Below are 25,336 nucleotides of genomic sequence, written 5' to 3'. Positions count from 1 at the left end.
GGTACTTCTCTCGTGTGGAGGTGGGCAGCACACAGATGGCTGATGGCCTGCAGAGTGGGCTCTGAAGGGAGCTTCCCTGAGGACCTCCAGCAGCGCCAGGCTGCCCATGCTTGGCGTGACCTCTGGGAGGCCTGGCCCCCTGGTCTCCACCCAGAGGGGGAGTTCGCTGGCAGAGCCCCTGCTGGCGGCTGCTGAAGTCAGCGCTGACCGCATGGGCGTTTTGGCCTTGTCCTCTGCCGAGCTGCTTCTGCTCCAGGCTGGGAACTGAGTCCTGGAGAGGTCGGGATAGCGTGGGGTTGTTCCAGCACTGCTCTTGGCTCTCCTCGGCTTTGCTGGAGGTGCGAAGGAGACGGGCGATGAGTCCGTGTGGATTCCTTGGCTGTCGTACAGCTTGGTGTCAGCGGAGCGTTTGGACAGTGCTTGTGTTCCTCTTCCTGACGTTCATCCATCACTGTGGGTGTTGCACAATGAGCCCCCAGAGCTCTCCCCACCCTACCCGAGAAGGGGGCACGTGGAGGTTGAGTGTGGGTGTGCTGCAGAGGTGTGGGGTTGCAGACCTCTCCCGCAGCGGTTTTCTCTATCTGACAGCAGCTTCTTTCTGTGCTCAGGATGTGAACCGAGAACTCATGAGTCAGCAAGAAGCATCTGCTGAGAAACAGCAGCAGCCTCCTCCCGAGATGTTTGACTTCAAGATTAAGTTTGCAGAGACAAAAGCCCACGCGAAGGTAGGGGCAGCAGGAGAGCTGTGTGCCAGGCACACCGACGGGGCGCGGGGCGCTTTTCCTGTGCGCCAGGCTCCTGAAGTGTGTGGGTGCTGGGCTCAGGGCAGGTCTCCCCCCGCCACGTGGTGGGGCTGGCCCTGGGGCAGCTCTTGGAGCTGGGCTGTGGTGCTCCGGCCAGCAGTGGAAACACTGAGGCAGCTGCTGGGATCTGGGGGGAATACGGGGCACGTGATGGGGGGAGCAAGATTCCAGCACGGGGGACACAGGCTGTCACTGGTGTGAGGGTGAACGCGGGCAGGGAAGGCTTAATGGGGCAGAGCGGTTTGATCAAGAAAAAAACCATCTCTGGTTCTGTGTGGTTTGCGTGCCAGTGGGTTGGCATGAGCCGGTGCAGACTGTCCTGCTCTGCTCCTGGCCGTGCTGCACCCAAAAGGCCCTGGGATATTTTCATGGCCTCTGCTGCCCGGCAGTGGGGCTGGGGGGGGGCTGGTGTGATACAAATCAGCTGTCACCGCTGGGGGACAGCGGGTACCCTTCTCCCAACGGAAACATCAACCTTGTCCAATGCTCACCGCTGTGCAAAAAGGGATGTTTTCTTCTGAAAGCGTGCTCAGAGCTGGCAGTATTAGCATTGTTCTTTATCCCACTGTGAATGCTGGCTGGGAAGGAAGAACGCTTGTGAGCACAGCGGCGTGGTGTACCCTGACTTCTCTGGGGCCAGAGCTCCAGAGCAGCCCCCGGGCACTTCCACAGGGCAGCCAGTCGGCAGTGATAAGGAGGGTGTCAGGGACAGGCAGGGAGAGCGGTGATAGCTGCGTCCCAGGAGGAGGGAGGCTCTGGGTCCCTGCTGCACTGAGCGGGCTGGGACGCGCTGAGCCGGAGAGGGGCCAAGCGGGCTCTTGGGCTGTGTGCTGCAGGCGATCGAGATGGAGCTGCGCCAGATGGAGGTGCAGCAGGCCAACCGGCACGTCTCCCTCCTCACCTCCTTCATGCCAGACAGCTTCCTGCGCCACGGAGGGGACCACGACTGCATCCTGGTGCTGCTGCTCATCCCTCGGCTCATCTGCAAGGTGGGACGGGTGCCACGGTTTCTGCCTGCCCTGGGGGTTAGGCTTCCTCAAGAGCTCGGGTTAATTCTTGCGCTGAAGCTCTGGGCTGGGGTTATCTCCTGGGCTGGGCCGATGGGGCTTGGAGCATCTTCAAACCCACCGGGCCTAACCAGGAGGTGGTGGCTGTGCCACAGCTCTGGGGGAGATTTTCTTTCTGTCCTGTGTAACTTTGGCATTTTGAACATTTACTTGTTTGAGAGCTTTCAAAATTGCCTGGGAGGAGGAGGGAGCAGAAATTCCTGCCTCCAGGCAGTGACAGATCGGTGTCTGGAGCACTTGTCTGTGATGCCAGCGGCTCAGGTCTGTCAATGCAGGGCGGGCTGTCAGCCTTGGTGTCTTGCGGTGCTGACCGGGCTGGTTGGCTCTCTGCTGTCCCTCTTATTCTCCCTCTGGACTCAGAAATCTTCCCCAGGAAGCTTGCTTTTCTGCGGGTAGGGGTGCAGGGGGCAGTTTGTCAGGTCCGTGACTAAGTGGGACAGATCAGAGCGGGCAAAGGGGGATTCTGAAGGTTTGTCCTCCCCAACAGGCCGAGCTGATCAGCAAACAAGCTCAGGAGAAGTTTGATCTGAACGAGAACTGCGCAGAGCGTGCTGGCCTCCGGGGCGCTCCGGGAGAGCAGCTGAGCTTTGCTGCAGGGCTGGTGTATTCCCTGAGCCTCCTGCAGGCCACGCTGCACAAATACGAGCAGTGAGTACCCAGCTGCCCCCAGCCCTCATTCCCACCCACTTCACCCTCTGGAAGCACGGAGCTCCGCAGCCCCGCAGCAGGGCCCGGACCCTGCTGGAGCTGAAGTTTGGGCAGTTAGGCTGGAAAAAAGCTGAGGGGCCCCGTGTCTTGCCCTGTGGTGGGGTGGTCGCTTCTGTTGCATCTCCTTCCTCATTTTCTTCCCAAGAACTGACACATGGGGGACTCAAATCTCTAGCACGCATTGCTCGTTCTTCAGCTACGTCTGCGTGTCTTTAGGTCAGGATTAGCCTTGGTGCATTGATTTTCGTTTTCCATCTCTCCTACATCACAGCCGCCTTCTTGCTGAGCTTAATTGTGTGTGGGATTCGCTCTGGGCTTCAGGCTCCCAGCCCCATCCGTCCCCCTGCAGCCCAGTCCCCCCTTCCACAGGTGCCCCGTGCTCAGTTCCACGGGAGAGCTTTCCCAGAGCGTCACTGAACACTTGGTGAATGTGCTCCAAGGCCTGGCCGTACCTAGCTGCAGCATGGAGCTTTCCTTGGGGGCTGGCTCTTGCCTTCGGGGACCAAAACGGCTGTGGCGAGGCACAGCTTCCACCTTGAGGTGTGCCTGGATTTGCTCCCAGGAAGGCGGCTCACGTTGAAGTAGAGGGCTGAAAGATCCCGTAGCTCCTGCGCGTGACTGCTGAACCCCTTACATTGCAAGGGGTCCTGCTGGTGCTGGGTGGCAGATCTTCTCGTGTCTCCTTAGAGACTGGACTGCTCTGCTCTGGGGCTCCCTTTCCCTACAGCTCCCTGGCAGTCCGTCTCATGCCCCGGTTTTCTACAGATGTTTTGTCCTCCCACAGCCTCTCCCTAGCTCCCGTGCTGGTCCGCCTGCTGGCTGAGGCTGGCGCCTCGAGTGCTCCGGGATCGGCACCCAGAAGCACAGCCCCTGTTGGTGCTGTGCGGGGTGTGCGCCTGTCCCAGAGCGGCTGACTGTGCCTGCGTTCCCTTCCCAGGGCGCTGAACAAGTGCAGCGTTGAGGTGTATAAGAAGGTGGGGATGCTGTACCCCGAGATGAGCGTCCACGAACGCTCCCTGGACTTCCTGATCGAGCTGCTGCACAAGGACCAACTGGACGAGACGGTCAACGTGGAGCCGCTGACCAAAGCCATCAAGTACTATCAGGTACCTGTCTGTGGCGCGGGGTAAGCCGCAAATAAGCCCGCTGGCAGCGATTCCCTTTGGGTGTTTCTCACCTTCAGAGCGTGCAGGACGTGAGCCTGTGACACTGTCACCTGGGGGCTGTGTCCTCTGTCCCCGGGAGGACGCGGGCAGAAGGGACGTGGTTCCCCTGTCCCAGGCTCCTGCAGCTCTGCGGGCAGGTCAGGGTCGCTGACCCTTTTGGGTTAAAGGCCATCGGCTCGGTCGGGGGGCAGAGTGTTGACAGGGGATCTGGCGGGGGTCGTTGTAGGAGGTTTCGCTTCAGTTGAAAGTTAGGCCAAAGCCTCGGTGGTTTGTTTCTGTTATGTATTTCCTCATCCGGTTTATTTGCTTGCGTGTGTGGAAACTTTGGAGGGGTGATGATCTCTGCTGTGCTGATCTGTTTTCACCTAGCACCTGTACAGCATCCACCTGGCTGACCAGGCTGAGGACTGCACGATGCAGCTGGCTGACCACATCAAGGTGAAGTGGTGCCAAATAACCTGAGCGTCCTTGTTGCTTCTTGTCTGCCTCTGCCCCCCCGATCCCTTGAGATCGTTCTGTGAGTTGAGGTGCCCCTCTGCCCCCTCCTCCCCTCGCAGGCACTGTGGGGCAGCACAGCCACGCCGCAGGTTCCCAGCTCGGGGAAAGGGGAGGGAAACCCGGGCCCTTTGCCCTGCAGACATCCCCAGGAGAGAAGAGCAGCAAGGAGGGTGCAGGGAGCCCTGTGTCTGGGAGGAACGTCGTGCTTCCCGAGCCGTTGTACTCCCTGGGCTTCAGAGGGGAGCACGGGTGTCTTGTGCCCTACAGAGTAAAGCAAAAATTGATTCAGTGCCTCAAACTTCTTTTCTCCCGGAAAACCTGGAGCCCTGGCAGCATGGCATATAGAGGGCCTGTCCTGAGACACCCGAGACCAAAGCCCCAGCTTGTCCTAGGGCAGCTGCCCTGCCTGGTCTCTGTTGCCATGAGCTCACGGTGCCTGTGCTTGTGCTCCGCAGTTCACCCAGAGTGCCTTGGACTGCATGGGCGTGGAGGTGTGCAGGCTGCGAGCCTTCCTGCAGGTAGGAGTGCCCGGCGCTGGCTCTGCTGGATGGTGCTGGGTTCCCCCACGGATGGACCCTCGGTCAGTTTTCCTGAGGTCCTTTTACTGCACCCCAGGCTGGGCAGGAGGCGTCCGACCTCGCCATCCTCCTCAAGGACCTGGAGACCTCGTGCAGCGACATCCGCCAGTTCTGCAAGAAGATCAGGCGCCGCATGCCGGGGACAGACGCCCCGGGGATCCCCGCGGCGCTGGGCTTTGGGCAGCAGGTGAGCTGGGCAGCCAGGCAGGGAGCCCGAGCGCTGCTCCCTGTGGGGCCACGGCCACGTCCTGGGAGCTGCGGGCTGGGCTGGGCTGGCACCAAGAGCATTCAGCTCGCTGCTCTCCTCCTTGCCGGCTCCGCGGAGGGAGCACGCTGGCAGGCAGTGCCCTGCATGAGCCAAGCGGCAGCACGGGGATGGAGTATCTCTGGGCTTTACGTTCTAGTCAGGGTGGAGATGTGGCCTTTGTAAGCTACTCTTCTCTACTAGCCTTGAGCTTCTTTCTGTCTTTCCTGGTGTTTTCCGTCTTCCTCGTGATCCTTCAGAAGCGTGTTTAATGCCAGGAGCTGTTGAACTAGAGCGAGGGAAGCGTGCAGCCGGGAGCCGCGGTGTCTGGAAGAGAGGTGGAGGGCAGCCCCTCTGCTTCTGCCCTCCCTGACCACCCTGCTTTGCCCGGCTCCAGGTGTCGGACACGCTGCTGGACTGCCGCAAGCACCTGACCTGGGTGGTGGCCGTGCTGCAGGAGGTGGCCGCGGCCGGGGCGCAGATGATCGCCCCTCTGGCGGAGAACGAGGGGCTGCTGGCGGTGAAGCTGGAGGACCTGGCCTTCAAGGCGAGCGAGCAGGTGGGAAGCCCCCTCCTCGGCTGCCCCTTGTTCCCTGCTGCAGCGGGGGGAGGCCGGCGCACGTCCCGGAGGGCTGCGGACCTGCCCGTGAGCACCGTGGGCCTGGGAGGGCCTCGGGGAGCCTGGCAGTGAACTCCTGGGAAGGTGGCCGGGGAATGCCGAAATGCAGGGCGCTCTGGTCCCTGCTCTGCGCTCTCCTTCCCCACGGCTGGCCTCGTGCTGCAGCTGCACCAAGGGGCACCTTGTGGGGAGCCAGGGAGGGGGCTGCAGCGCTGGCTGCGAGCTCGGCTGAGGGGCACCTGCAACTTCCTTCCTGTCCTGTGCAGATCTACGGCACCCAGGGCATCAACCCCTACGAGTGCCTGCGGCAGTCCTGCAGCATCCTCATCGCAACCATGAACAAGATGGCCACGGCTATGCAGGAGGGAGAGTACGATGCTGACAGGCCACAGACCAAGGTGGGCTTCGTCTGCGGCAGGAGCTTCAGGCATTTGAGCATTTGAGTTGCTCTGATCGCCCGCAACTCGGGATCCTGCTGAGGGAGATGAGACCTCTGCGAGGTCTTGGTGCCTCTGAGGTTTCCCCAGGGGCCGACACTGGTGGCGGTGAAGGCATAGGGAATGGTGACCCTCAGGAGAACAAATCCTGAGGTGCAATGCCCCAAGAGTGGTGGTACTAGGACGTGGTGCTGAGCACACGGAGCGAGCTGCTGATGTGCTCAGCACGTGGTGCTTGCCCTGGCAGTGCTCTGGGGTACTCTGCTGCTGGTCCCCTGGCAAGAGAAGTCTTCTGGGTGCAAGGGGGGGCAGAGACCTGGGGATGGGTGGCAGAGTCCGGCAGGTACAGGGAGGCCAAGAACAGTCCCCCACTTGTCGTGTGGTCCATTTGCAATTACTGCAATTCTTCTTAAAATACCGCTATTTGTATCTTGTTCCTCTGGTCTGTGTCGCAGCCCACCCCACCTGCCGACCTGCGGGCCGCGGCTCTTCGGGCAGAGATCACTGATGCTGAGGGGCTGGGGCTTAAGCTGGAGGACAGGGAGACAGTCATCAAGGAGCTGAAAAAGTCCCTCAAGATCAAGGTGAGCCCGTTCCTCATTTATCTCTGCCGGTCGGTGAGGAGCTGCAGTGCTGCTGCAGCGCTCACGTCCGTGCTCCAGGCAGCGTGTTGCCCGCGGTGCTGGCTGTCTCGAGTCCTGGTCAGATCTCCTGGAAGTACGTCCCTGTTGTCAGGGAGGTGCTGCCTGCTGTGTGGCCGCAGCCTGGGGCCTCCCTGCCAGGGACTGCCCCGGCCTTTCCCCCGGAGTTCTGGGTGCCAGGCACAGGCACGGCGTGGGCAGGACTGGCGGATTCTGGGCAGGCTCCCCCCAGCACCACAAGGAGCTTTTTAGTGCGTGCCACCCCCAGGGCCTGAGCCCTCTGATTTCTGCTGCTCCAGGGCGAGGAGCTCAGCGAAGCCAACGTGCGCCTCAGCCTCCTGGAGAAGAAGCTGGACAGCGCGTCCAAGGATGCAGATGACCGCGTGGAAAAGATACAGACAAAGCTGGATGAGACCCAGACGCTGCTCAAGAAGAAGGAGAAGTAAGTGTGAGGTGGGGTTTGTGGAGCTGGGGCTGGCTGCTGGAGGTCTCTGATGGGGACTGCACAGTCCGCATTCCTCGGGCTGGCCGGGAGCGTTTGTGCGTTAGTGCAGGGCGATACTGGGGGGGGATGCGCAGGGGAACCGGTGCGTTCGTGGTGCACAGCAGAGCTCAGGCTGGGAGAGGGATCCTGGTAAAGGCCTTGTTCAAATACCCTGTGTGGAAAAGGCCGTTGTGCTGCCGTGTTCTTACTGCCATCGCTGTGCTCCAAGGATCTCTTGCACGCGCGGTCTGTTTGCAGAGCAATCCTGCCTTCAGGTGGGGAGGAGCAGCCTGCGCAGGGGTCTGTCCTGCGGGATAAAAGCCGGGCAAACAGCTAAGGGGAAGTTGGGTTCAATATGGGCACACGCTTCCTTTGTGTGATACGTTGCAGCCTGCAGTACTGACTGGTGGGGCTCTAGCTCCCGAGTCAGCAGGCTTGTTCTTGAAACAGCAGCAGCCAGACCCGTGACAGAGCTGGGAGCGCTCCTGTCTTGCTCTGCCCGCCTCTTTCCCCCTCGGGAGCACCTCTGATTAGACCTGTGGCTGTGCGTGCTCTTCCCCAGGGAGTTTGAAGAGACCATGGATGCTCTTCAGGCAGACATTGACCAGCTGGAGTCAGAGAAGGTGGAGCTGAAGCAGCGCCTGAACAACCAGTCAAAGCGAACCATCGAGGGCCTGCGCGGGGCTCCTGCCTCCGGGGTTGCCTCCATCGTGTCTGGCATTGCCGGAGGTGTGTGACCGTCGAACGCTTCTGCAGCCGCCGTGGGGTGGTGGCAGGCTGCAGAGGGGCGGGATGCAGAGGGCAGGAGCTGTGCAGGGGAATGCCCCCTGCATTGGGAGCAGTGCAGCTCTGCTGCCCAACCTGTCCTCGGGGAGCCACAGCCCTGGTGTGGCTGGCTGGGGACAGGGCAGGAGGGGTTTGGGCTCTCGCGGTGACGAGTGGGGCATGCAGGCAGCCCGCAGCCCCTGGCAGTGCCCAGCAGCTCTGTGCGTGGTCAGGCAGAGCAGCGAGGGCACCTTTGTGGAGCTGGCTGGGCCCGTCCTCCCCGCAGGGCGCTCCAGGGGGGATGCAGGGCTCCGTGCCCTCCCTGCTGCATGCAGCGCCCACCTCTGTGCTGCAGCTCCCCAGGACATGGGTGGGCTCTGCTGTTCGCCTGGCTCGGTGAAGGAGAGCCAATTTCCCCTGAAGCCCACAGCAAGGGGCGGGTGATGGTGAAGGACGGGCGATGGCTAAGGTTGCGGTTCCTCGTGCTGCCTAGCAGAGGTGTTAGCGCCTTCTGGGTCACTCTGTGCGGACGAACACCCTATGAAAACTGCCGGGAGGCAAGTACAGAGGCAAAGCAGGGCTGTGGGGTGGCAGAGCTGTGCTGGCGTCTTTGTCAGGAGCTCTGGCCATCGGGCAGTGCACGGCCTGCTGAACTGGGAGCTCAGGTGTCCTTCGGGACTGTGCCCAGGGAGGCTGGGGAGCAGCCTGTCCCTGTAGCCCCAGCGTGGCAATGGTCTGCTGGGTCCGTGTGCTGGCCCTCGCGGCCCGACCTGGGCTGGGTAAGAGCCCTGCACAAGGAGGGCAGGGCAGGTCTCAGGCTTGCTCTGGCTGCACCATGAGTGCTGTCAGTTTGCCAAGAGGCAGAGGTCACCCCCCTTTGCAATACTCCTGCCCCCAAAACGCCCCGTGAAGATGCACTGCAGATCCTGGGTGCAGCAGCTCCTGCTTCCCGTGGAGCTGCAGCTTCTCCCTGAGTCGCTGCGGCCACAAGCGCTCTGGCTCTCTGGGCACCCTGAAGGTGCCACCGGCATGGTCTGGGTCCTGAGCAGTGTACGCAGTGCTGAGCACTGTGCCAGCACCAGCCTGCACACGGGCGCTGCGTTTTGCCGGGGACGTGCGAAGCCTGAGGGGCCTCCGTGGAGCTGCTCCTCTGCCCCTGGACTGGGAGGCTCTGGCTGGGCATCTCGGGGCAGATCAGGGTGGATCCGCACCTCTTCAGACCCAGGGCAAGGGGCAGCAGCTGTGGGCCCACGCGTGTCCCACTCGGATGGCTCACAGCCTGCGGTCCTGGCCGGATCCTGCGGCAGCGGCGCACAGGGTCCCGCTGTGCCGGCCGGGGTCACCGCTCCCCGAGCGAGGGGATGGGGCTGGCACAGCGCCCAGCCGTGCGGGACCAGAGCCCCTCTGGGCATAGCTCCTTCCAAACTTCATCCTCGGCTTAATTCTGCTTCTTCTCATCTTTCCTCTGCCTCCTTTTCTTGTACCGCAGAGGAACAGCAGAGAGGTACAGTACTGCACCCCAGCATGCGAGTGCTCCCCAGCCCCGGCCGTGCACGCAGGGAGGGGCTGCAGGGAGGTGTCCCACGGGCACCCAAGCATGGCCCAGGGCAAGGTCTGGCCAGGGCGGAGGGGGGAAGGAGGGCAGCTCCTGCGCCAGGACGCTCGGGTGCTCGGGACGCCTTGGGGCAGGGGAGCGGGTGACTGGTGTGCTGAGAGCCCGGGAGGAGCGGGGAGCATGAAGTTGCTGCGGAGGGAGGTTGCTGTGACCCCTGCAATGGAGAGAGGGGGCCCTGGAGCGGCCGGAGTCCAGGGAGAGCCCCGTGTCTTTGGGCAGCGGGCGACGGGTGCCCGGTGCCAGGGCTGCTGAGGAGCGTGGGTGCGTGATGCTGCCCGGCCCTGCTGGTTTTTGGCCTTTTCCATCCGAGCAAGGTGTGCAGTGCTGCATGTTCCTGATGGCTCGCGGGGCACCTGGGCGCGCACCAGCAAATCGTGCCGCTGCTCACCCGGTGCTGCAGACACGTGTCCCGGTGCCCAGCCCGGCCTGCGTGCCCGGCACCCGCTGCAGCTCCCCGGGCCGGGGCGTGGGGGCTGCTGACACCGCTGCTGTTTGTGCCTGCCGCAGGTGTAGGCGCCGGCCAGGCGGCAGGAGGCGGCTCGGGGCCAGTGCAGGTGAAGGACTCGCCTCTTCTACTCCAGCAAATCGAAGCCCTGCAGCTCTCCATCAAGCACCTCAAGAACGAGAACAACCGGCTCAAGGTGAGGTGGGGGCAGCGCCTCGTCCTGCGGCGCAGAGCCCGGCCGGGGGCAGGAGGGAGGACGGGGCTGGCGTGGCCTCGGGGAGCGGGGTGCTGCCGGGCCGGGCACCGGGCTGCGGGCGATGTGCTCCCTCCTGCGCCACCGAGCATCTGCCCTGCACGTGGTGGTTCCCTTGGGGAAGAAGGAGCTGCTTTACCGAGGGGAGCTCTTTGGGGGCTCAGCCAGGACGCGAGGGCGCAGGGCTGGCAGCGGCCGGTGCTGGTGTGCTGTCCCTGCCCGGCTCAGCCCCATCACAGCGGGGTCAGGGCGCTGGCTGAAGGAGACTGATCAAGTCGTTGGTTGATTAATGATAGCGCTATGAGGAAATTGGCAAAGCAGCAAATAATCTAATTAGCTAAATAACGTTCCACTGGTATTAATTCATAGACACATAATTATGCAGATTATTATGCATAACTATGAAGATGTTAATTGTAGCTCTTAAATCTGATGAGTCACGTCCGTGGCCGCTGCCGAGTTACCGTTGAGTTACCGTGCTGTAAGTGCTGCGGTGCCGATCTGTTCCCCTGCCCTGAGGCTTACGGACGCTCAGCTGAGGGGCAGTGGTGAGGTGTGCAGGGGCTCCCCTCCGGTGTCCCGGTGTGTTTGGACATTGCCACTGCCACAGGCACCTGGGCTCCCACCCTTGGAAGGTCCACCTGCTGCTGCCTGCTGCTCTTTCTGACTATAATCTTATGTCTGTTTTGCCCCCCTTCTCATTGTCTTTACACCTTGTTTTCTCTGCTCTATTCCTCCCAAATAAACAACTTCTCCTGACCACCTTTACCCATTGCTTCTAGGGAGCCCAGATGAAGATGGAGCTGGCCAGCTTGAAACCTCTGCATGTAGCTAAGGTCTCTGTTGCCAAGAACAAGCACGGAGAAGATCTGGCTACGGTCAGTCTCTATCGCAAGACAAGCCAGCTGCTGGAAACCCTCTACCAGATGAGCACCAACACCAAGGTGGTGGACATGAAGCAGACAAGGTCAGGTAGGTGCTGCACAACCCCCCCGGGGCTGAGGCAGCTGGGAGCACCACGCAGAGGTCCTCTGTGCCGCGGGGGGACCGTTGGGGGACCGGCACCTCCCGGCCATCCAGCTGGCATCCAGCAGCAGGGTCTGTGTGCCGCAGGGCACGGCTCCAGCCTGTCCCCGTATCCCTGGGAGGGAGGAATGTGGGCTGTGCTGCTTCTGCTGGCCGGGCTTCCCCTGTGCAGCTCTCTTGGCCCAGAGCCGTGGCCCTCCTGTCCCACCAGGTGCCTGGGGGACAGCATGGCACCAGCCTGGCGGGCAGGAGGCTGAAGCCGTTTCCCTGTGTCCGGGTGGCTCAGCTTCTTCCCCAGGGTGCTGTGGGCTGAGCCCGGAGCCTCTCATCCCCCCAAACCTCCTCTGGTAGCAAAGAACTGGGGCTGCCTGAGCCAGTGCTCCGCAGCGTGGGTCTGTGCCCACGCGCTGTGCTCAGGGCTGGGTGAGATGGGCCCTGCTGGAGGCGGCTGGGGCCAGGCAGGGCAGTTCCTCACGCCCTGCCTTCGCAGGAAGGAGCGCGGCAACGCGCCTGCTGGAGCAGACGGCCCGCCTGTGGTCCCTGAAGACCACCATCGACACGCTGCAGGTGAGGCGGGCCCGGGGGGGTGTCGGGGCGAGGGGTCAGATGGGGGCCGCCGGGCACAGCCCTCCCCTGCCCCCCGGGGCCAGGTGAGGCCCCTCCAGCCCCCCGTGGGCTCGTGGTGTGACGGGGCCGTGCCCCCCAGGCCGACACGCTGCGGGAGGTGGTGCAGCAGCGCCCGGGTGCCAGCGTCCCCACAGCCTTCGGCGTCTTCCCGTCCTCCTCCTTCCTCAAGGTGAGCGGGGGCCGGGCGGGGCGGGGGGGCTGATGGTTGATGATCATCGATCATCGATCACCAGTCATTAACCACCCTCCCTGACGGCCGCAGGCACAGCGGGAGCAGGAGCAGGGCGCCGCCGCCTTCGGGCGCGTGTTGGTGCCGTGCGCGGCCGGGCAGGGCCACACGGAGCGGGTGCTGCTCACCCCGGAGCTGCTGCAGCGCCTGCAGGGACACTTCGTCTGCTGAGACACCGAGGCACCCCCGGACCGAACGCACCCGGACCCGCCGGGACCCCCCGCCCCGCACCCCCGTCCCCCCCCCCCGCCTCCCCCAATAAAGCTCTGCAGCCCCGCGCACCGCTTTTTATTCACGGGGGCGGGGTCACGGAGCGCCGCGGCGGCTGCTATTGGCTGTGGGCGGCGAGGGGCGGGCAGCGGCCGCGCTACCCGGCCGCGATTGGTCGGGGGGGCAGAGGTGGGCGGGGCCGCCTCGTTCTCCCGATCATTGGCCGAGGCGGTTCGCGCCGGTTGGTGGGGGGCGAGCAGGCGCGGCTGCCCATTGGCCGCGGGCGGGGAGGGACGGGCTTCCGGCGCGGCGCGGCCAGTTCCGGGCGGCGGGCGGCGGCGGCGGGATGGTGAGCGGGGGGCGCCGCGCCGCATCCGCCCGCATCGGGCCGGGGCCGGGCCCGGGGGGGGCGTGGGCGGCCCCGGGGGGCGCCGCGGGGCCGGGCCGGGCCGGGCCGGGGCCTCCGGCGGGGCGGGGGGGGGGAGGAGGGCAGCGAGCGGGGCCTGCGGCCGGCCCGGCCCGGCCCGCGTGTGACCGGCGGCCCGCAGGTGCTGCTGCACGTGCTGTTCGAGCATGCGGCCGGGTACGCGCTGTTCGCCGTGCGCGAGGTGGAGGAGATCAGCCTGCTGCTGCCGCAGGTACGGGGCCGGGGGGGGACCGGGGGACGGGGCCGCCGCGCGCCCCTCCCGGGAGCTGCGGGACCCGCCGGGCCGGGGCCGCCCGCCCGGGGCCGTTCCGTGCCCGGGCCGGGCCGGGCCCTCAGCGCCGCGCCGCCGGCAGGTGGAGGAGAGCGTCCTCACCCTCGGCAAGTTCCACAACGTGGTGAAGCTGATCGCCTTCGCGCCCTTCAAGTCGGCGCAGAGCGCGCTGGAGAACATCAACGCCGTCTCCGAGGGTGAGCAGGGGGCGCACGGGGGGGCGGGGGGGTCCGGCCCGGCCCGGCCCCGCTGAGCCACCCCCTCCCCCCCGCAGGGATCCTGCACGAGGACCTCCGCCTGCTGCTGGAGACCTCGATGCCCGCCAAGAAGAAGAAGGCGCTGCTGGGAGTCGCCGACGCCAAGATCGGGGCCGCCATCCTGGAGGAGCTGGGCTACCAGTGCCAGACCGGGGGGGTCGTGGCTGAGATCCTGCGGGGTGAGCGGACGGGGCAGGAGGATCTCCCGGCCTGGGGGGAGCCTCGGGTCCTGGGGGGTCTGGGGGGGGGCAGCCCGGGGGTGCTCAGCCGCACGTCCCACTGGGGTGATGACGGAGCCCTCCGTGCAGGGATCCGCCTGCACTTCCACGCGCTGGTGAAGGGCCTCACCGCCCAGTCGGCCTCCAAGGCGCAGCTGGGCCTCGGCCACAGCTACTCCCGGGCCAAGGTGAAGTTCAACGTGAACCGCGTGGACAACATGATCATCCAGTCCATCAGCCTCCTGGACCAGCTGGACAAGGACATCAACACCTTCTCCATGCGTGTTCGGTGAGGGGGGTCCCCGGGCGGGAGGAGCGGTGCGGGTCTCCTCCCCACGCTTACCACAGGCAGCTCGTCCTCCGGCTGCCTGTACAGAACAGGGAGGGAGAGCACGGCCCCGAGTACACCCCGGCCGGGGAGACCGTGCCCCGGCTGGATTGTGAGCGGGGGCACACGCGGGGCCGGCGGGTGGGGGCGTGCGTGGGGACGGGCTCTGCCCTGACGCTGTTCCTGCAGGGAGTGGTACGGGTACCACTTCCCCGAGCTGATCAAGATCGTCTCCGAGAACTACACCTACTGCCGGCTGGCCAAGTTCATCGGGAACCGCAAGGAGCTGAGCGAGGAGAGCCTGGAGGGGCTGGAGGAGATCGTCATGGACAGCGCCAAAGCTCAGGCCATTCTGGAAGCTTCCCGCTCGTCCATGGGTAGGTGGGGAGGGGCAGCGGTGGCTCCACTGAAGCTTGGTGCTCTGAGCTGAGCGGGGTCACTGCGCGGTTGATGTTGCTCAGCCCTGGTGCTCGTCTTGCCCAGGCATGGACATCTCTCCCATCGACCTCATCAACATCGAGAGCTTCTCCAGCCGCGTGATCTCGCTGTCCGAGTACCGCAAGGGCCTGCAGGAGTACCTGCGCTCCAAGATGAGCCAGGTGGCTCCGAGCCTCTCGGCTCTCATCGGGGAGGTGGTGAGTGCGAGTGTGTGCCCCCGGCGCCCCCCGGCCGCGGAGATGATGTCTGAGTTAATCTGTCAATCCACTGAGCTGTGCTGCTGACACTTCTCACCGCTGATCCCGGCCCGGGGGCTGCGTGCTGCCCCGTCCTGCTGGCGTGGGGCTGCGGGACGGGGGCAGCCGTGACCCCCAACTGTTCCTCGCAGGTGGGCGCCCGCCTCATCTCGCACGCCGGCAGCCTGACCAACCTGGCCAAGTACCCGGCGTCAACGGTGCAGATCCTGGGGGCCGAGAAAGCCCTCTTCAGGTACCGCTGCAGGGTGGTTGCGGTGATGGCAGGCCCCTGGGCCGCTGGGTGCGACGCGCCGGGCCCCTGCTGCCTCGGCCGCGTGTGATCAGCCAGCCCCAGCCCCTGAGCGACCACCGCGGCTCTGCGTCTCGCCCGGCGGGGCGTGCCGGGTGCCCCGGGCGGCTCTGCCCAGGGCTTACCCTGGAGGTTAGCGGTGCGGCGGGCTGGGAGCTGGGAGGCAGCCCCTGGGTCACGCCTCGCTGCCGGCGAGCCAGCGCCGGGGCTGGGGGAGGAGCGGCGGCTCCGCCTGGGGCGCCCTCGGCCCTGGGCTCTGCCCTGACGGCTCCCCCGGTTCCAGGGCTCTGAAGACGCGGGGGAACACCCCCAAGTACGGGCTCATCTTCCACTCCACCTTCATCGGGCGAGCAGCCGCCAAGAACAAGGGGCGCATCTCCCGCTACCTGGCCAACAAGTGCACCATCGCCTCCCGCATCGACTGCTTCTCAGGTGCCTGGGGGACGGGGGGCGGGCGGCCGCGGTCCTTGGCGCCCCGCAGCCTCTGCCGTGATGGCAATATTTTTCGTCAACAGCATTTCACTGGGTGAATGGTGACGCCTGTGGTCTGAGCAGAGCGCTGGGGCTGGGGGAGGTGGGCGCGGAATGGGGCAGGGGGAGGGGTGCTGAGCCCCTGTCCTGTCCCTGCAGAGGTCCCCACCAGCGTCTTTGGGGACAAGCTGCGGGAGCAGGTGGAGGAGCGGCTCGCCTTCTATGAGACCGGGGAGCCGCCCCGCAAGAACCTGGAGGTCATGAAGGAGGCCATGGTGGAGGTGAGGCTGTTTGGGGTGGCTGGGCAGGGCCCCGCTGTCGGACGTGATGTCAACCCGCCATCCTGACCCGCTGTGGAGGCAAAAAAAAAACTGATTTAATGAGGCTGATCCGACGGGTGCCATGGGGAGGGGCTGGGACCAAGTCGCGTGCTGGGAGCCGGTCCCCCCACTGATGCGCTCGCTCTGCTCCCCTGGCAGGCGAATGAGGTGGTGGCTGAGGTCAAGAGGAAGCAGGAGAAGAAGGAGAAAAAAAAGAAGAAGCGGGAGAAGCGGCGGCTGGAGGCTCTGGCTGCAGCTGCAGAGGAGATGGAGAACTCGGTGCTGGAGGCAGAGGTGAGGGCAGGGGCGCCAGGCGGGTGCCTGTCAGGAAGGGGCTGTGGTGACCCTGCTGCGTGGGGTCCGGCTGTTCCTTGCCCTGCAGGGTTTGTGGGGGCGTTAAGCCCCCCAGAAAACAGCCCAGCCCCTACAGGTGAGGGAAGCAGCCTGCGTGGACCTGGTATTCGTCTCCTCCCAGGGCTGGGCACAGACCGTTTATTTACGCTGGGTTTCCCTTCAGGAAAACGACATAGAGCCCATTAAAAAGAAGAAGAAGAAGAAGGAGCAGGAGCCCCTCTCAGAGCCCGAGGAGAACGGGCTAGAGGAAGACGCCTTGCCCAAGAAGAAAAGGAAACTGACGGGAGAGGCTGCCCAGCTGGAGAAGAAGAAGAAGAAGGCGGCCAAGGACTTGGAGGAGGACTAGGGGAGCAGGAGCTGGAGCAGGGCCGTGCTCCAGCAGCGCAGACTCTTGGCCTGGCAGGAGCTCAGCTCGGCATGGCCGCGGCCCCTTGCCTGCCGTCCCGGGGTTCCCGGCAGCTGCATGCCCCAGAATGTAACTCGGCGGGGCGGCCGCGTTAAAGGCATTTTGGCACCTCGGGGTCTGGGTGAGTCCATGGGCCAGGCCCAGGTGCCAGCAGCCTCCACGGCAGCACGTGGATGCCTGAGCTTCGCTGAGCCTCGCTGTGCCTTACGCAGCGTTGCCTCCTCGAGCCCATTTTGCGCTGGCTCTGGCTGCGTCCCGCCTGTCCCAGCACCCACAGCGTGCGCAGCGGGGGCAGGAAGTTGCTCGGTGTGACTGAACCTCAATAAAGGGCTGAGGGGGTTGTCGATCGCCTCTGTCTTTTGTTCTGCTGCAGCTGAAGTGGCTGAAAGCCTGGGAGCGGCAGGGGGAGGCCCCAGCTTTGCTTTGCTCCCTCTTGCCCAGGCAGGGCAGCCGGGCTGGCCCCTGCGCCCAGCAGCACCCTGCAGCCGTGCCCCTCCTGCCCCAGCTCACCTCCAGGAGGGGCCTGGTCCCTGCCAGCAGCAGCAGCAGCACAGTGACCACCAGCACAGTGACCACCATGAGGCGTGGTCCCGCTGGAGCAGACGCTGCAGCTTGCATGGTGCTGTGCCCCCCCCCACTGCTGCGTCCCTTGGGTCAGTGCACACCCAGAGACCCCCATCGTGCTGCAGAGGCCGGTTTATTACAGGGAAACAATAAATTACCAGGCAGGCAGAGCGGGCGCCCCTGGGCTGCCCAAGGCCGAGCAGCAGCCCTAGACATCCAGGGCTGCTATCACCGCTTGGGTGAAGTCCAGGGACGTGGCGTATCCACCCATGTCCGCTGTGCGCACCTGCAACGAGAGGGGAGCGTCAGCACCGCTGGGCTGGGCCCCCCCCAGGCCCTCTGAAGTCCCCGTTGGTGTCCCCAGCGCTGGTGTCCCTGCACCTTGGAGCCATGGGGACACCTGTGGGAGCAGGGTGCGGGAGGCTTCTCAAGCCTGGATCGTGCAGCATCAGCCCCCCCGGGCTTTGCCGCTGTGTCTGCCCCCGCAGGGGTCGGGGGGTGTGTGCAGGGCCGGGTGTCCGGCCGCCGGCTTCAGCGGAGGCCAGCGCCGCCCCCGCTGCTCCGAGAAGCCCCCACAGGGGCTGCTGGTGGCTGCAAAGGAAGGGTGGCGCCTGCCTCTGCGCCAGGGGCAGAGCTACCCCCCCCCCCCGCAGGCCGGAGGGAGGGTGAGGGACCGGGCCCCCGGCTCCAACAACCGGCGTCCGGCCCCCGGAGCACTGCCTCGGGTCCCTGCCAGGGCTGGGGCCCTGCGGGAAACGGCAGCCGGGCGGGCAGGGCTGACGGGCAGCGCCGGGCCCTTTATTTGCAAACGCGGACACAAAGCACGGCCCCCACGCGGGCCCCGCTCGCTCACCCACACGCGGGGCAGCGGCTGGCCCACGGGCCTGCCAAGCGCGGGCAGCCCGGCCCCACAGCACCGCGGGGCCCGGCCCCAGGGGCTGCAGCCCCCCCCCCCCCGGGCACTGCGAGCAGCCTGCAATGCCCGGGCCTCCTCCCGCACTGCCCTGTCCGGGCTGGGGGGGCTCAGCCCACAGCCCCAGGCCCCCACGGCCTCCAGGCTCCGGCCCCTCGCAAAGCCGGGGCAGAGCAGCAGCCCCTGGCCCGCGGCGGGTGCTGGGGGCCGGCAGCGCCCACCCCTCTCAGCCGCCTGTCGCTGGACGCGGGCTGCCCGGGCTGAGCGCGCCCCTCTCCCTTCTGCAGCCCCGGGCGCGGGGCCTCAGCCCTGCGGTCCTGTTTATCGCTAAAGCCTCTGCGGGCGGGGGAAGGCCCCCCCCAGGACCCCGGCCCCGCTGAGCTGCCTGCCAGGGGCCGTGCTGGGCGCTGCCCGTCACCTGGCACCACCCCGGCTATGGGGAGAAGGGGAGATGGAGCCGACGCGAAGCCGGGGGGCCGGGAGCCCCCCCAGTGCCAGCCACGGGTGGGTGCTGGGCTGGGGAGGAGGCGAGCCCCCTCCTCCCCGGGGACCCGGCAGCCGGGGGGTGGGCGGGGGAGGGCGGCGCTGCTAGGCCTTAAGCTGGGGAAAGCTGGTGGAGGGCGCGGAGAAGTCCCAGGGCTGCCCGCGGGCGAGCGGGGCTCCTAGGCCCCATAGTGGGGGTGCAGGTTGTCAATCACAGACTTGACGAAGTCAGAAGTGGTGCAGTAACCGCCCAAGTCCCGTGTCCGAACCTAAAAATCCAACACAGGGAAGGGGAGAAACAAGGGAGAAACGTGATCGTGAACTGAGCGCAATGACCGTGAGCAGGGAGAGGAGAGCAGCTCCCCTCTGCGCACCCGGCCGAGACCCCAGCGGGGCAGCAAGCTGGGACGAGGCCGCCTGGCGTCCCCCAGAGCTCCCCGAGGCAGCGAACGCTAAGGACAGCACGAGACAAGCACAGAGGGGCCGACTACAGCACGGCTGCACGCACACAGGTTTCTGAGCTGACGGCCGGGGAGGGAGCTGGGTGCGGAGGTCGGGGGCTGGCGCTGTCCGTACGGGACGACGCAGCGCCGCGCTCCGCCACCGCCGCTCACACGGAAGCTACAGACACACGCCAGGACCGGCTGCCCAACACTCACTTTTCCGACTTTGATCACCTTCTTCACCGCGTCCGCAATCAAGTTGGAGTGAAATTCCAAGCTAGGGAGTGAAAGCGGCCGCAGGTCAGCCCCCCGCTGCCAGTCTGCGCCCCCCCCGGCTGCCCTCCCCGTCCCCCCGTCCCCCGCCCCCCCGGCGGGCCCTTACTTGAGGTGCCGCAGCATGTTGGCGGCCGAGAGCAGCATGGCAGTGGGATTGGCGATGTTCCTGCCCACGGCCTGGGCAAAGGGGTGCCGGGCGCCCTGCAGGAGGAGAGGCCCGGTGAGGGAGCAGCCCCGGCAGCCCGGGGTGCGGGGGAGGGACGGCAGCCTGCAGGCAGCCCGGCAGAGCCCTCCCTCACCATCTCGAAGACGGCGTACTCGGCGCTGTAGCTCTCCCCGGGCACCACGCCGGCACCGCCCACCAAGCCAGCCGCCAGATTGTCGATGATGTTCCCGTAGAGGTTTGGCATGACCAGGACATCGAACTGGTAAGGGTTCTGCACCAGCTGCACGGAGGGAAGAGGAGGGTGTGAGCCCTGCACAGCAGTCCTACCCAACACAGGCAGCAGGCAGCCCTCAGGAGAGGGGAGGGTTCGTGACTCTGTATCCAAAAACATCCCCAGTTGTGGTCAAGTGGCAGCTGGCAGAGCCCTGCTGAGAAGGGCTGGGCGCCCTGGCATCCAGGCAGTTTTGCAAGCCTCTACCAGACGTGAGCTGCACGTGGCCCTGCCAGCTTCAGTCCCTGCAGCTCCTGCCCTCAGCTGGCGCAGAGCAGGGAGAGGACCAGCAGCACCCAGTCCGTGCTCCCTCGTGCAGACAGCAAACCTCAGGCCAGGGCACGGTGACCACCTGGACCTACCAAGCCGTCAGCAGCAGCAGCTTTTCAGGTTTCACACAGGTGTTTTTAATCCCCTCGCTCAGCAGGCGAAGCAGCAGGAGGTGCAGAATGGCCCTGGGATGGGGTAGGGCAGGGAATCAGGATCCTCACCTGCATGCAGCAGTTGTCAATTATCATGGTGTCAAACTTGATCTTGGGGTACAGTTCTGCCACTTCCTCACAGCACTGCAGGAACAGCCCGTCGCCTAATTTCCTGAGACACAGCAAACACAGCAAAGGTCCTGCAGGACCGCAGTAAAATCATTGCAGAAGCAGGTAAAGTGGTGTCCCACCACAGCAGAGCACAGGAGGGCCGGCAGCCCTAGAGCACCCCCCACCCAAAGCCAAAGCGGTGGTGAAGTCGGGGCCCAGGGGAGCAGAGACCGGCTTGCAGCGTCAGAGCTTTTCCCCTTCTCAGCTGACAGCCCGCAGGATGCAGCTGTCACGGCTCAGCGAGGCTCGTGCTAGAGCCGAGCCCATACAGAGAGGGGGCCGGGGACGAACGCTGCTGCCAGGAAAAGCCCAACCCCTCTGCAGCCAGGCTGGCACCTGGCGCTGCTCCGATCGGGATGAAGAGCCGGGAGCAGCAAGGCCTGAGATGTGGCGGCAGTCGCGTGTCCGACAACCAGTGACAAGCGCCCCCCAAACCCGCTCCCGCAGCACTCACATGATGTTGGCTTTGTGCACGGCCGTGACCTTAGAGCGCCCTTTTTTGGTGGCGAAGTCAAAGGCGAACTTGGCAATGCGCTGCGACTTGGCCCGGGTGATGATCTTCAGGCACTCGATGACCCCCTTTGCGCTCTGGACACAGGAGGGGTGTGAGCAGCCGTGGCGTGCACCGTGCAGCCCTGCCTCAACGCTTCTCTAGGTCACCACCCCGCACCACTGAGCCCCCGTGCGCTGAGACACAGACGAGGAGCCTCTGCCTAACGCTGGGTCTCCTCTCACCAGGAGGTTCCTCAAATCCGTGGTGCCTTTCCTGGGCCCTATCCCTCCTGCAGCCCATCAACGTCCCTGCTGGGGTCTGCGCATATCGAGATCACCAAGCGCTCTCCAGCCCATCTCCTACGCCCATCACTGCCCCTTGGCACATCGCTGCAGCTTCAGCCAGTTCCTCGGTCGTGCTGAACCGGTATGGAAAGCAGGACTGTGGCCCAGCAGCAAGGAAAGCCACCCAACGTGGGGCAGGTGTCCCCGTCCCTCAGCGAGGCCAGCGATGGCCCCAAAGCAGAGCAGCCGCGTGCTGGAGGGCGGCTCCGGTACCTCGTGCTCCAGCGAGCTGTACTCCCCCTCCGTCTGCTCACGAATGATCACGAGGTCCAGGTTGTTGTGGCGTGTTTTATAGCCTGGCAAGCTCTTCACGTGGACGACATTTGCAAACAAGTCTAATTTGCGCCTGCAAGAGAAGCAGCAGCAGCAGCAGGGTCAGCATCTCACCGCGAGCTATGCCTGGGGCAGTGGGGGCGCCCTGCAGGCGCTGGGGTGACAGCTGGTGACGGCGCCACCACGTCTCCGTCTCGGCTTCCCACAGCTATGGATCCATCCACCCCTGCCTTCATGGATCGAGAGCTGGCCCCACCTCGTCCCAGCAGTGCTCTGACAACCCTGCGTCGAGGCAGGCCGCCGCTGCCCATTTTCCAGCCACCCTCCCTCTCCTCTCCAGGACCCCCAAGAAAAGCAGGAGGGGGTGACACTCAGCAGAGGCAGCTCCTGGCCAGATCCTCAGATCCTTCCCTCCCCGGCAGCACACTAACTGCCCGCCTGTCCTTCGGCCCCAGCTCGGTGCCAGGACACAACCGATCGCACTGTGGCTGTCCCACGAGCGCGGGCTCTGTGCCCAGCCCCGGCAGCCGAGCAGGGCGCTGAGCTCACCTGAGTCTCATGTCGTAGGAAGCCAGCTCGCCCTTGTACTCCATGGGGGTGTGGATCTTGCCTGCGGGGACATTGAGCAGGAGTAAGAACAGGGAGCGCGCTGACAGCCGCTAAGGACGTGGCGTGAACCCAGGCACGACAGCAGCAGGGACTGGGGGGCTTTCAGCAGAGCCTTGGCCAAGCGTGGAGACGGGCCTCGCGCTACGGGAGCCGGGCGAGACCCTTTGTTCCTCTAGCCCATGCCAGGAGATCTCCCTTCAGAAGCAGAAGCTGGATACAACCTCCCCATTCATAAGCTACGGAAACCAAGTACGGGTAGTCTGCCTCTGCTTACAGACACCACGCTTCCTTCTCCAGGGCTAATCCTGCCCTCTGAAAGCATCTAACGGCGCTTGAGTTAAGGCAGCGTCTTCCTCAGGCAAAGCCGGAGCCCCTCCGTGGCGGGCAGGCCGCGCTGTCCTTACCTATGAGGGCCACTTTGCTTTCCTTCATGGAGTCCACCACCTGATCCAGCTTCTCCTCCGACGCCATGTTCTGCACCTCGCTCAGGTGGTGCTCGTCGAAGACCACCGGCACGCTGGCAGCCTGCAGCAGAGAGGCAGCGCGGGAGCCACGGCCCGCAGCACCGGAGACTGGGCGGGGATGTTTTAAACACACTGCAGAGGGGCACTGACTGCACGGCCCAGAGCGCTGGGGCGTGAAGCCTTAAACCAGCCTCGGGGAGAGGAGGGAAGCGACCGCGGGGTGTGCTGGGCCTGGCGCTCGGGGCCACGTCCTCCATTTCAGCCCCAGCTGAACAACAGCGGTGTTTGCTGTCACCGTTAGCGCCAGAACTCCCGGAGGGTAACCACAGTTCCAGCCGCACAACTGACAGCAGGGCAGGCAACGCCGTGCTTTTTTCCTGTGACGCGACACAGCTCGTCACGTGCCAGGGGCCAGAACCGTTCACTGCCAACTCCCGCCCCGAGTTCTGACACGGCTGCGTGAAAGCAGAGCTCCTCAACGATGAGGATCGTGGCCAGAAGCCCGTAACGGGTCCCGGACAGCCGGGCAGTGGCAGCGCCGTGGCCACGTTCCCAGCAGGAGCGGTGAGGACCTGCGTCCTGCCCAGGACCAGCCCGGATCGTCCCGGTGCCCGCCACTGCCTCAGCAGAGGGGAGAGGACCAAGCGGGCCATGGGGGCAGCACTGCTCGCTCCACGGCACAGCTCCGGGCTGGGAACGCCTTCACGCTGAAGAGTGAAACTCTTTGCAAGAGCTGAATCTATTCACGGGAAGGGCAAAGCCCCGGGGTCCTCACACCCCTGCAGCTCCTGCGCTGCAGCCCACGGGCAGGGCGCTGTCTCAGCGGTTCCACAGCCGCTGCCCCCCCCCGGCCCCGGCCCACCGGGGGCAGCAGCCGTTACCTTGAACACCTCCTTGACGGCGTGCATGAGCTCCGGGCCCACGCCGTCCCCGGGCAGCATGGTGACCTGGAAGGTGCCCTCCGGCTTGGCGTTTTCTGACTGCAGGGAGAGCAGAGGACAGTTAGAGCTCCTGCCGCCCCCCGGGGCCGCGATCCACGTGCGAGCCCTGACCTGCTGACCGCAGGACGGAGGAGGACTTCCAGCCTAGAAAACATCCACACTGGCTGCAGAGTTCTCAGCAACAAAACCTGCCTGCGGTGCTAGCCCCGAGCTGCCCCTAGAGCCCCTCCTGCCCCTCCCCGGGCACCCACCGAAGCGGTGCTGGAACATCCCTGGGCTTTCGTGCCGAGCACAAAGTCTGAAAGCATCGAGCAGAATCAGCCCCAAGGTAATCCTCGAGCCACCCCCCAAGCACCTCCGCATCAGCGCTGCTGCCCCCCCTTCGCTGGATCCTATTTTTACACCCTCCTTTTACTGATCCCGCCTCTTCAGGCAGTAATTCCCTGCACGGAGCTGATGGCAGATTTCACAGAACCAGCCGCAGACGGGGCGGTCTCAGGAGGAGACAAGAACTGCACCTGGCAACTCAACTGGGCAACAAAGCACGTAAGAAAAGGTAATGCCGTGCGGCATGGGAAGTGCACATGTCAGTGATACAAAGTGCGGGCAAGCGGTGACCGAGGAGAGGCAAAATGGAACAGCAAGGGCGAAACGAAAGACGAGGGTCTCTACTTTTGTCTGTTTCGTAGAGCACAGCCACGGAATCAAGCTGCAGGGCAGAAAACCTCGCCAAGACAGTGTCGAGAAGGGGCAGAGCACGTGCAGATGCAGCCCCAGTGCTGAACCCTTCCTTTCAGTGTCTTCAATACTAACACAGGACACCTCTGCCTACAGACGGGACCGGACAGCAGCCGTCCTGTCAGCCACGATGTGACAAACACGATGTTATCTCACTGCCTGGTGCTCCTGTTGTTTGCTCTGTCCTCACTCCTGCAGAAAACAGCCCGCTGCTCCATCACAGCTCTCCTTTTCAGACCACAAGGGGTAAACCACGTTCCTACGCGCTAAGCTACCGCTCACTCTTACCTTATCTGACCTCTACTAGTGACCGCACGCTACTGCACAGAACGCTGCACGGTAGTTACCATAATTACGCACACCAAAATTAGGATTAAGCAACACGAAGCAGACCAAGACGCCTGTCAGTACCGCAGCCCCGTGCTCTGGCTGCACCAACCCTGCAGCAGCCAGCTGCAGGCGGGCAGGCTGAGCGCAGCGGCAGCCTGCGGGGACAGGGACAGGGCCTGGCACCATGCAGGCACTGTGGTGGGACGCAGGGACGGGGGGACGCAGGGACGGGGGGGTGCAGGGACGACGGATGCAGGGACGGCAGGATGCAGGCACGGCAGGCTGCAGGCGCTCTCCACGCCCCGTCCCACGCCTTCTGGGCCGTCACCCTGCTCCTGCTCCTGCTGCGGCTCCGTGCCCTCTGCCTGCACGCGTCCTCCTCCGGCAGCTTCTCGCAGCCCTGCCCCGTGCAGCCCCAACCCGAGGAGCCGCGCCGGGCTGAGCCCCCCGCACCCCAGACCCCACCCGCGGCTCGGGGAGCACCCCCCGGCCCTCACCTTGCCCCGCGGGGTGTCCCGGAGGGCGGCGGGGGTGCTCAGGGCCCGCCAGGCGCCGAGGCTGCGGGCACGCAGGAAGCCCTGGGGGACGCGCAGGAGGCCCTGGGGGGGGGGAGGCAGGCGGTGAGAGGCGGCCGGTGGGGCCCCCCCGCGCCCCCAGCCCCGGCTGGAGACCCCGACCCCCCCCTGCTCCTCCCGGCCCCGACCCCGGCCCCCCCAGCCCACACCGCCCCCAGCCCCCCCCGGCCCCAACCCCACTGACCCCAGCCCCAGCCCCGATCCCCCCCAGCCAACCCCAACTCCCCCAAGCAACCCCAACCCCAACCCCAGCCCCAGCCCCCCCCAACCCCAACCGCAGCCCCCCCTCACCCCGGCCGCCGCCCGCCCCGCGCTGAGCGCCGCCATGTTGCCGCCCCACAATGCAGCACGGCTGGGGGAGAGGAGCGGGGCTTGAAAGGTGGGCGTGGTCTGCGACATGGGCGTGGCT

The 25,336-nt window shown here is 65.3% G+C and overlaps 3 protein-coding genes and 3 non-coding genes across 19 annotated transcripts in view; 5 read left to right on the top strand and 1 right to left on the bottom strand.

Annotated features, from left to right (window-relative positions):
* The window catches only part of DCTN1 (dynactin subunit 1), a 70,228-nt gene extending 57,746 nt beyond the window's left edge, over positions 1-12,482 (top strand). For 7 of the 11 annotated variants that reach the window (XM_040556690.1, XM_040556694.1, XM_040556691.1 and 4 more), the window contains 18 exons: positions 609-725; positions 1,640-1,792; positions 2,358-2,518; positions 3,516-3,684; positions 4,114-4,182; positions 4,698-4,760; positions 4,858-5,007; positions 5,462-5,623; positions 5,950-6,081; positions 6,576-6,704; positions 7,061-7,203; positions 7,808-7,974; positions 9,500-9,514; positions 10,133-10,266; positions 11,106-11,295; positions 11,840-11,916; positions 12,056-12,145; positions 12,239-12,482. In XM_040556690.1, coding sequence (XP_040412624.1) covers positions 609-725; positions 1,640-1,792; positions 2,358-2,518; positions 3,516-3,684; positions 4,114-4,182; positions 4,698-4,760; positions 4,858-5,007; positions 5,462-5,623; positions 5,950-6,081; positions 6,576-6,704; positions 7,061-7,203; positions 7,808-7,974; positions 9,500-9,514; positions 10,133-10,266; positions 11,106-11,295; positions 11,840-11,916; positions 12,056-12,145; positions 12,239-12,376 — 2,259 coding nt within the window. In that variant the 3' untranslated portion in view covers positions 12,377-12,482. The remainder of the gene's footprint in view (positions 1-608; positions 726-1,639; positions 1,793-2,357; positions 2,519-3,515; positions 3,685-4,113; positions 4,183-4,697; positions 4,761-4,857; positions 5,008-5,461; positions 5,624-5,949; positions 6,082-6,575; positions 6,705-7,060; positions 7,204-7,807; positions 7,975-9,499; positions 9,515-10,132; positions 10,267-11,105; positions 11,296-11,839; positions 11,917-12,055; positions 12,146-12,238) is intronic. The other 4 variants (XM_040556695.1, XM_040556687.1, XM_040556692.1 and 1 more) reach the window with 1 other exon arrangement.
* Positions 12,483-12,706: 224 nt separating this feature from the next.
* On the top strand, positions 12,707-16,795 carry NOP56 (NOP56 ribonucleoprotein). The gene is made up of 12 exons (XM_040556698.1): positions 12,707-12,764; positions 12,964-13,053; positions 13,196-13,310; positions 13,388-13,549; positions 13,679-13,877; positions 14,106-14,293; positions 14,400-14,551; positions 14,743-14,843; positions 15,184-15,332; positions 15,531-15,652; positions 15,851-15,985; positions 16,209-16,795. Exons 1-12 carry the CDS (start codon positions 12,762-12,764, stop codon positions 16,389-16,391), a joined length of 1,599 nt encoding a protein of 532 aa, XP_040412632.1. The 5' UTR covers positions 12,707-12,761; the 3' UTR covers positions 16,392-16,795.
* LOC121070285 lies at positions 13,915-14,046 on the top strand. The gene has a single exon (XR_005819990.1). It is a non-coding gene; the product is annotated as a small nucleolar RNA SNORA51 (small nucleolar RNA).
* On the top strand, positions 15,385-15,455 carry LOC121070282. Its single transcript, XR_005819987.1, has one exon. It is a non-coding gene; the product is annotated as a small nucleolar RNA SNORD56 (small nucleolar RNA).
* LOC121070280 lies at positions 15,691-15,763 on the top strand. The gene has a single exon (XR_005819986.1). It is a non-coding gene; the product is annotated as a small nucleolar RNA SNORD57 (small nucleolar RNA).
* A 334-nt stretch (positions 16,796-17,129) lies between the features above and the next one.
* On the bottom strand, positions 17,130-25,311 carry IDH3B (isocitrate dehydrogenase (NAD(+)) 3 non-catalytic subunit beta). Of its 4 annotated transcripts, none has more exons than XM_040556700.1 (12): positions 25,219-25,311; positions 24,850-24,951; positions 23,225-23,323; positions 22,284-22,404; positions 21,820-21,880; positions 21,211-21,343; positions 20,615-20,748; positions 20,059-20,161; positions 19,430-19,576; positions 19,237-19,331; positions 19,071-19,131; positions 17,130-17,301 (listed from the first exon to the last, which is right to left on the bottom strand). In XM_040556700.1, exons 1-12 carry the CDS (start codon positions 25,252-25,254, stop codon positions 17,224-17,226), a joined length of 1,170 nt encoding a protein of 389 aa, XP_040412634.1. In that variant the 5' UTR covers positions 25,255-25,311; the 3' UTR covers positions 17,130-17,223. The 4 variants fall into 4 exon arrangements, with proteins under 4 accessions (XP_040412634.1, XP_040412633.1, XP_040412635.1 ...); XM_040556699.1 differs by lacking the exon at positions 17,130-17,301 and adding an exon at positions 17,797-18,680; XM_040556701.1 differs by lacking the exon at positions 17,130-17,301 and adding an exon at positions 17,797-18,680 and having other exon boundaries at positions 24,850-24,930; positions 25,219-25,262.
* Positions 25,312-25,336: the final 25 nt, after the last annotated feature.

Source organism: Cygnus olor, chromosome 4 (assembly GCF_009769625.2).
Source record: "Cygnus olor isolate bCygOlo1 chromosome 4, bCygOlo1.pri.v2, whole genome shotgun sequence".
Lineage (NCBI taxonomy): Eukaryota > Metazoa > Chordata > Aves > Anseriformes > Anatidae > Cygnus > Cygnus olor.
This window is presented reverse-complemented; position numbering and strand designations above follow the sequence as displayed.

Coding starts and splice junctions, on each gene's coding strand:
- NOP56 (XM_040556698.1), top strand. Junction 14,552..14,742: donor CGGCTCTCATCGGGGAGGTG/GTGAGTGCGAGT, acceptor TGTTCCTCGCAG/GTGGGCGCCCGCCTCATCTC. Junction 15,333..15,530: donor CCGCATCGACTGCTTCTCAG/GTGCCTGGGGGA, acceptor CTGTCCCTGCAG/AGGTCCCCACCAGCGTCTTT.
- IDH3B (XM_040556699.1), bottom strand. CDS start 25,254: ATGGCGGCGCTCAGCGCGGGGCGGGCGGCGGCCGGG. Junction 20,749..21,210: donor ACAGCTCGCTGGAGCACGAG/GTACCGGAGCCG, acceptor TCCTGTGTCCAG/AGCGCAAAGGGGGTCATCGA. Junction 18,681..19,070: donor AGGTGATCAAAGTCGGAAAA/GTGAGTGTTGGG, acceptor TTGGATTTTTAG/GTTCGGACACGGGACTTGGG.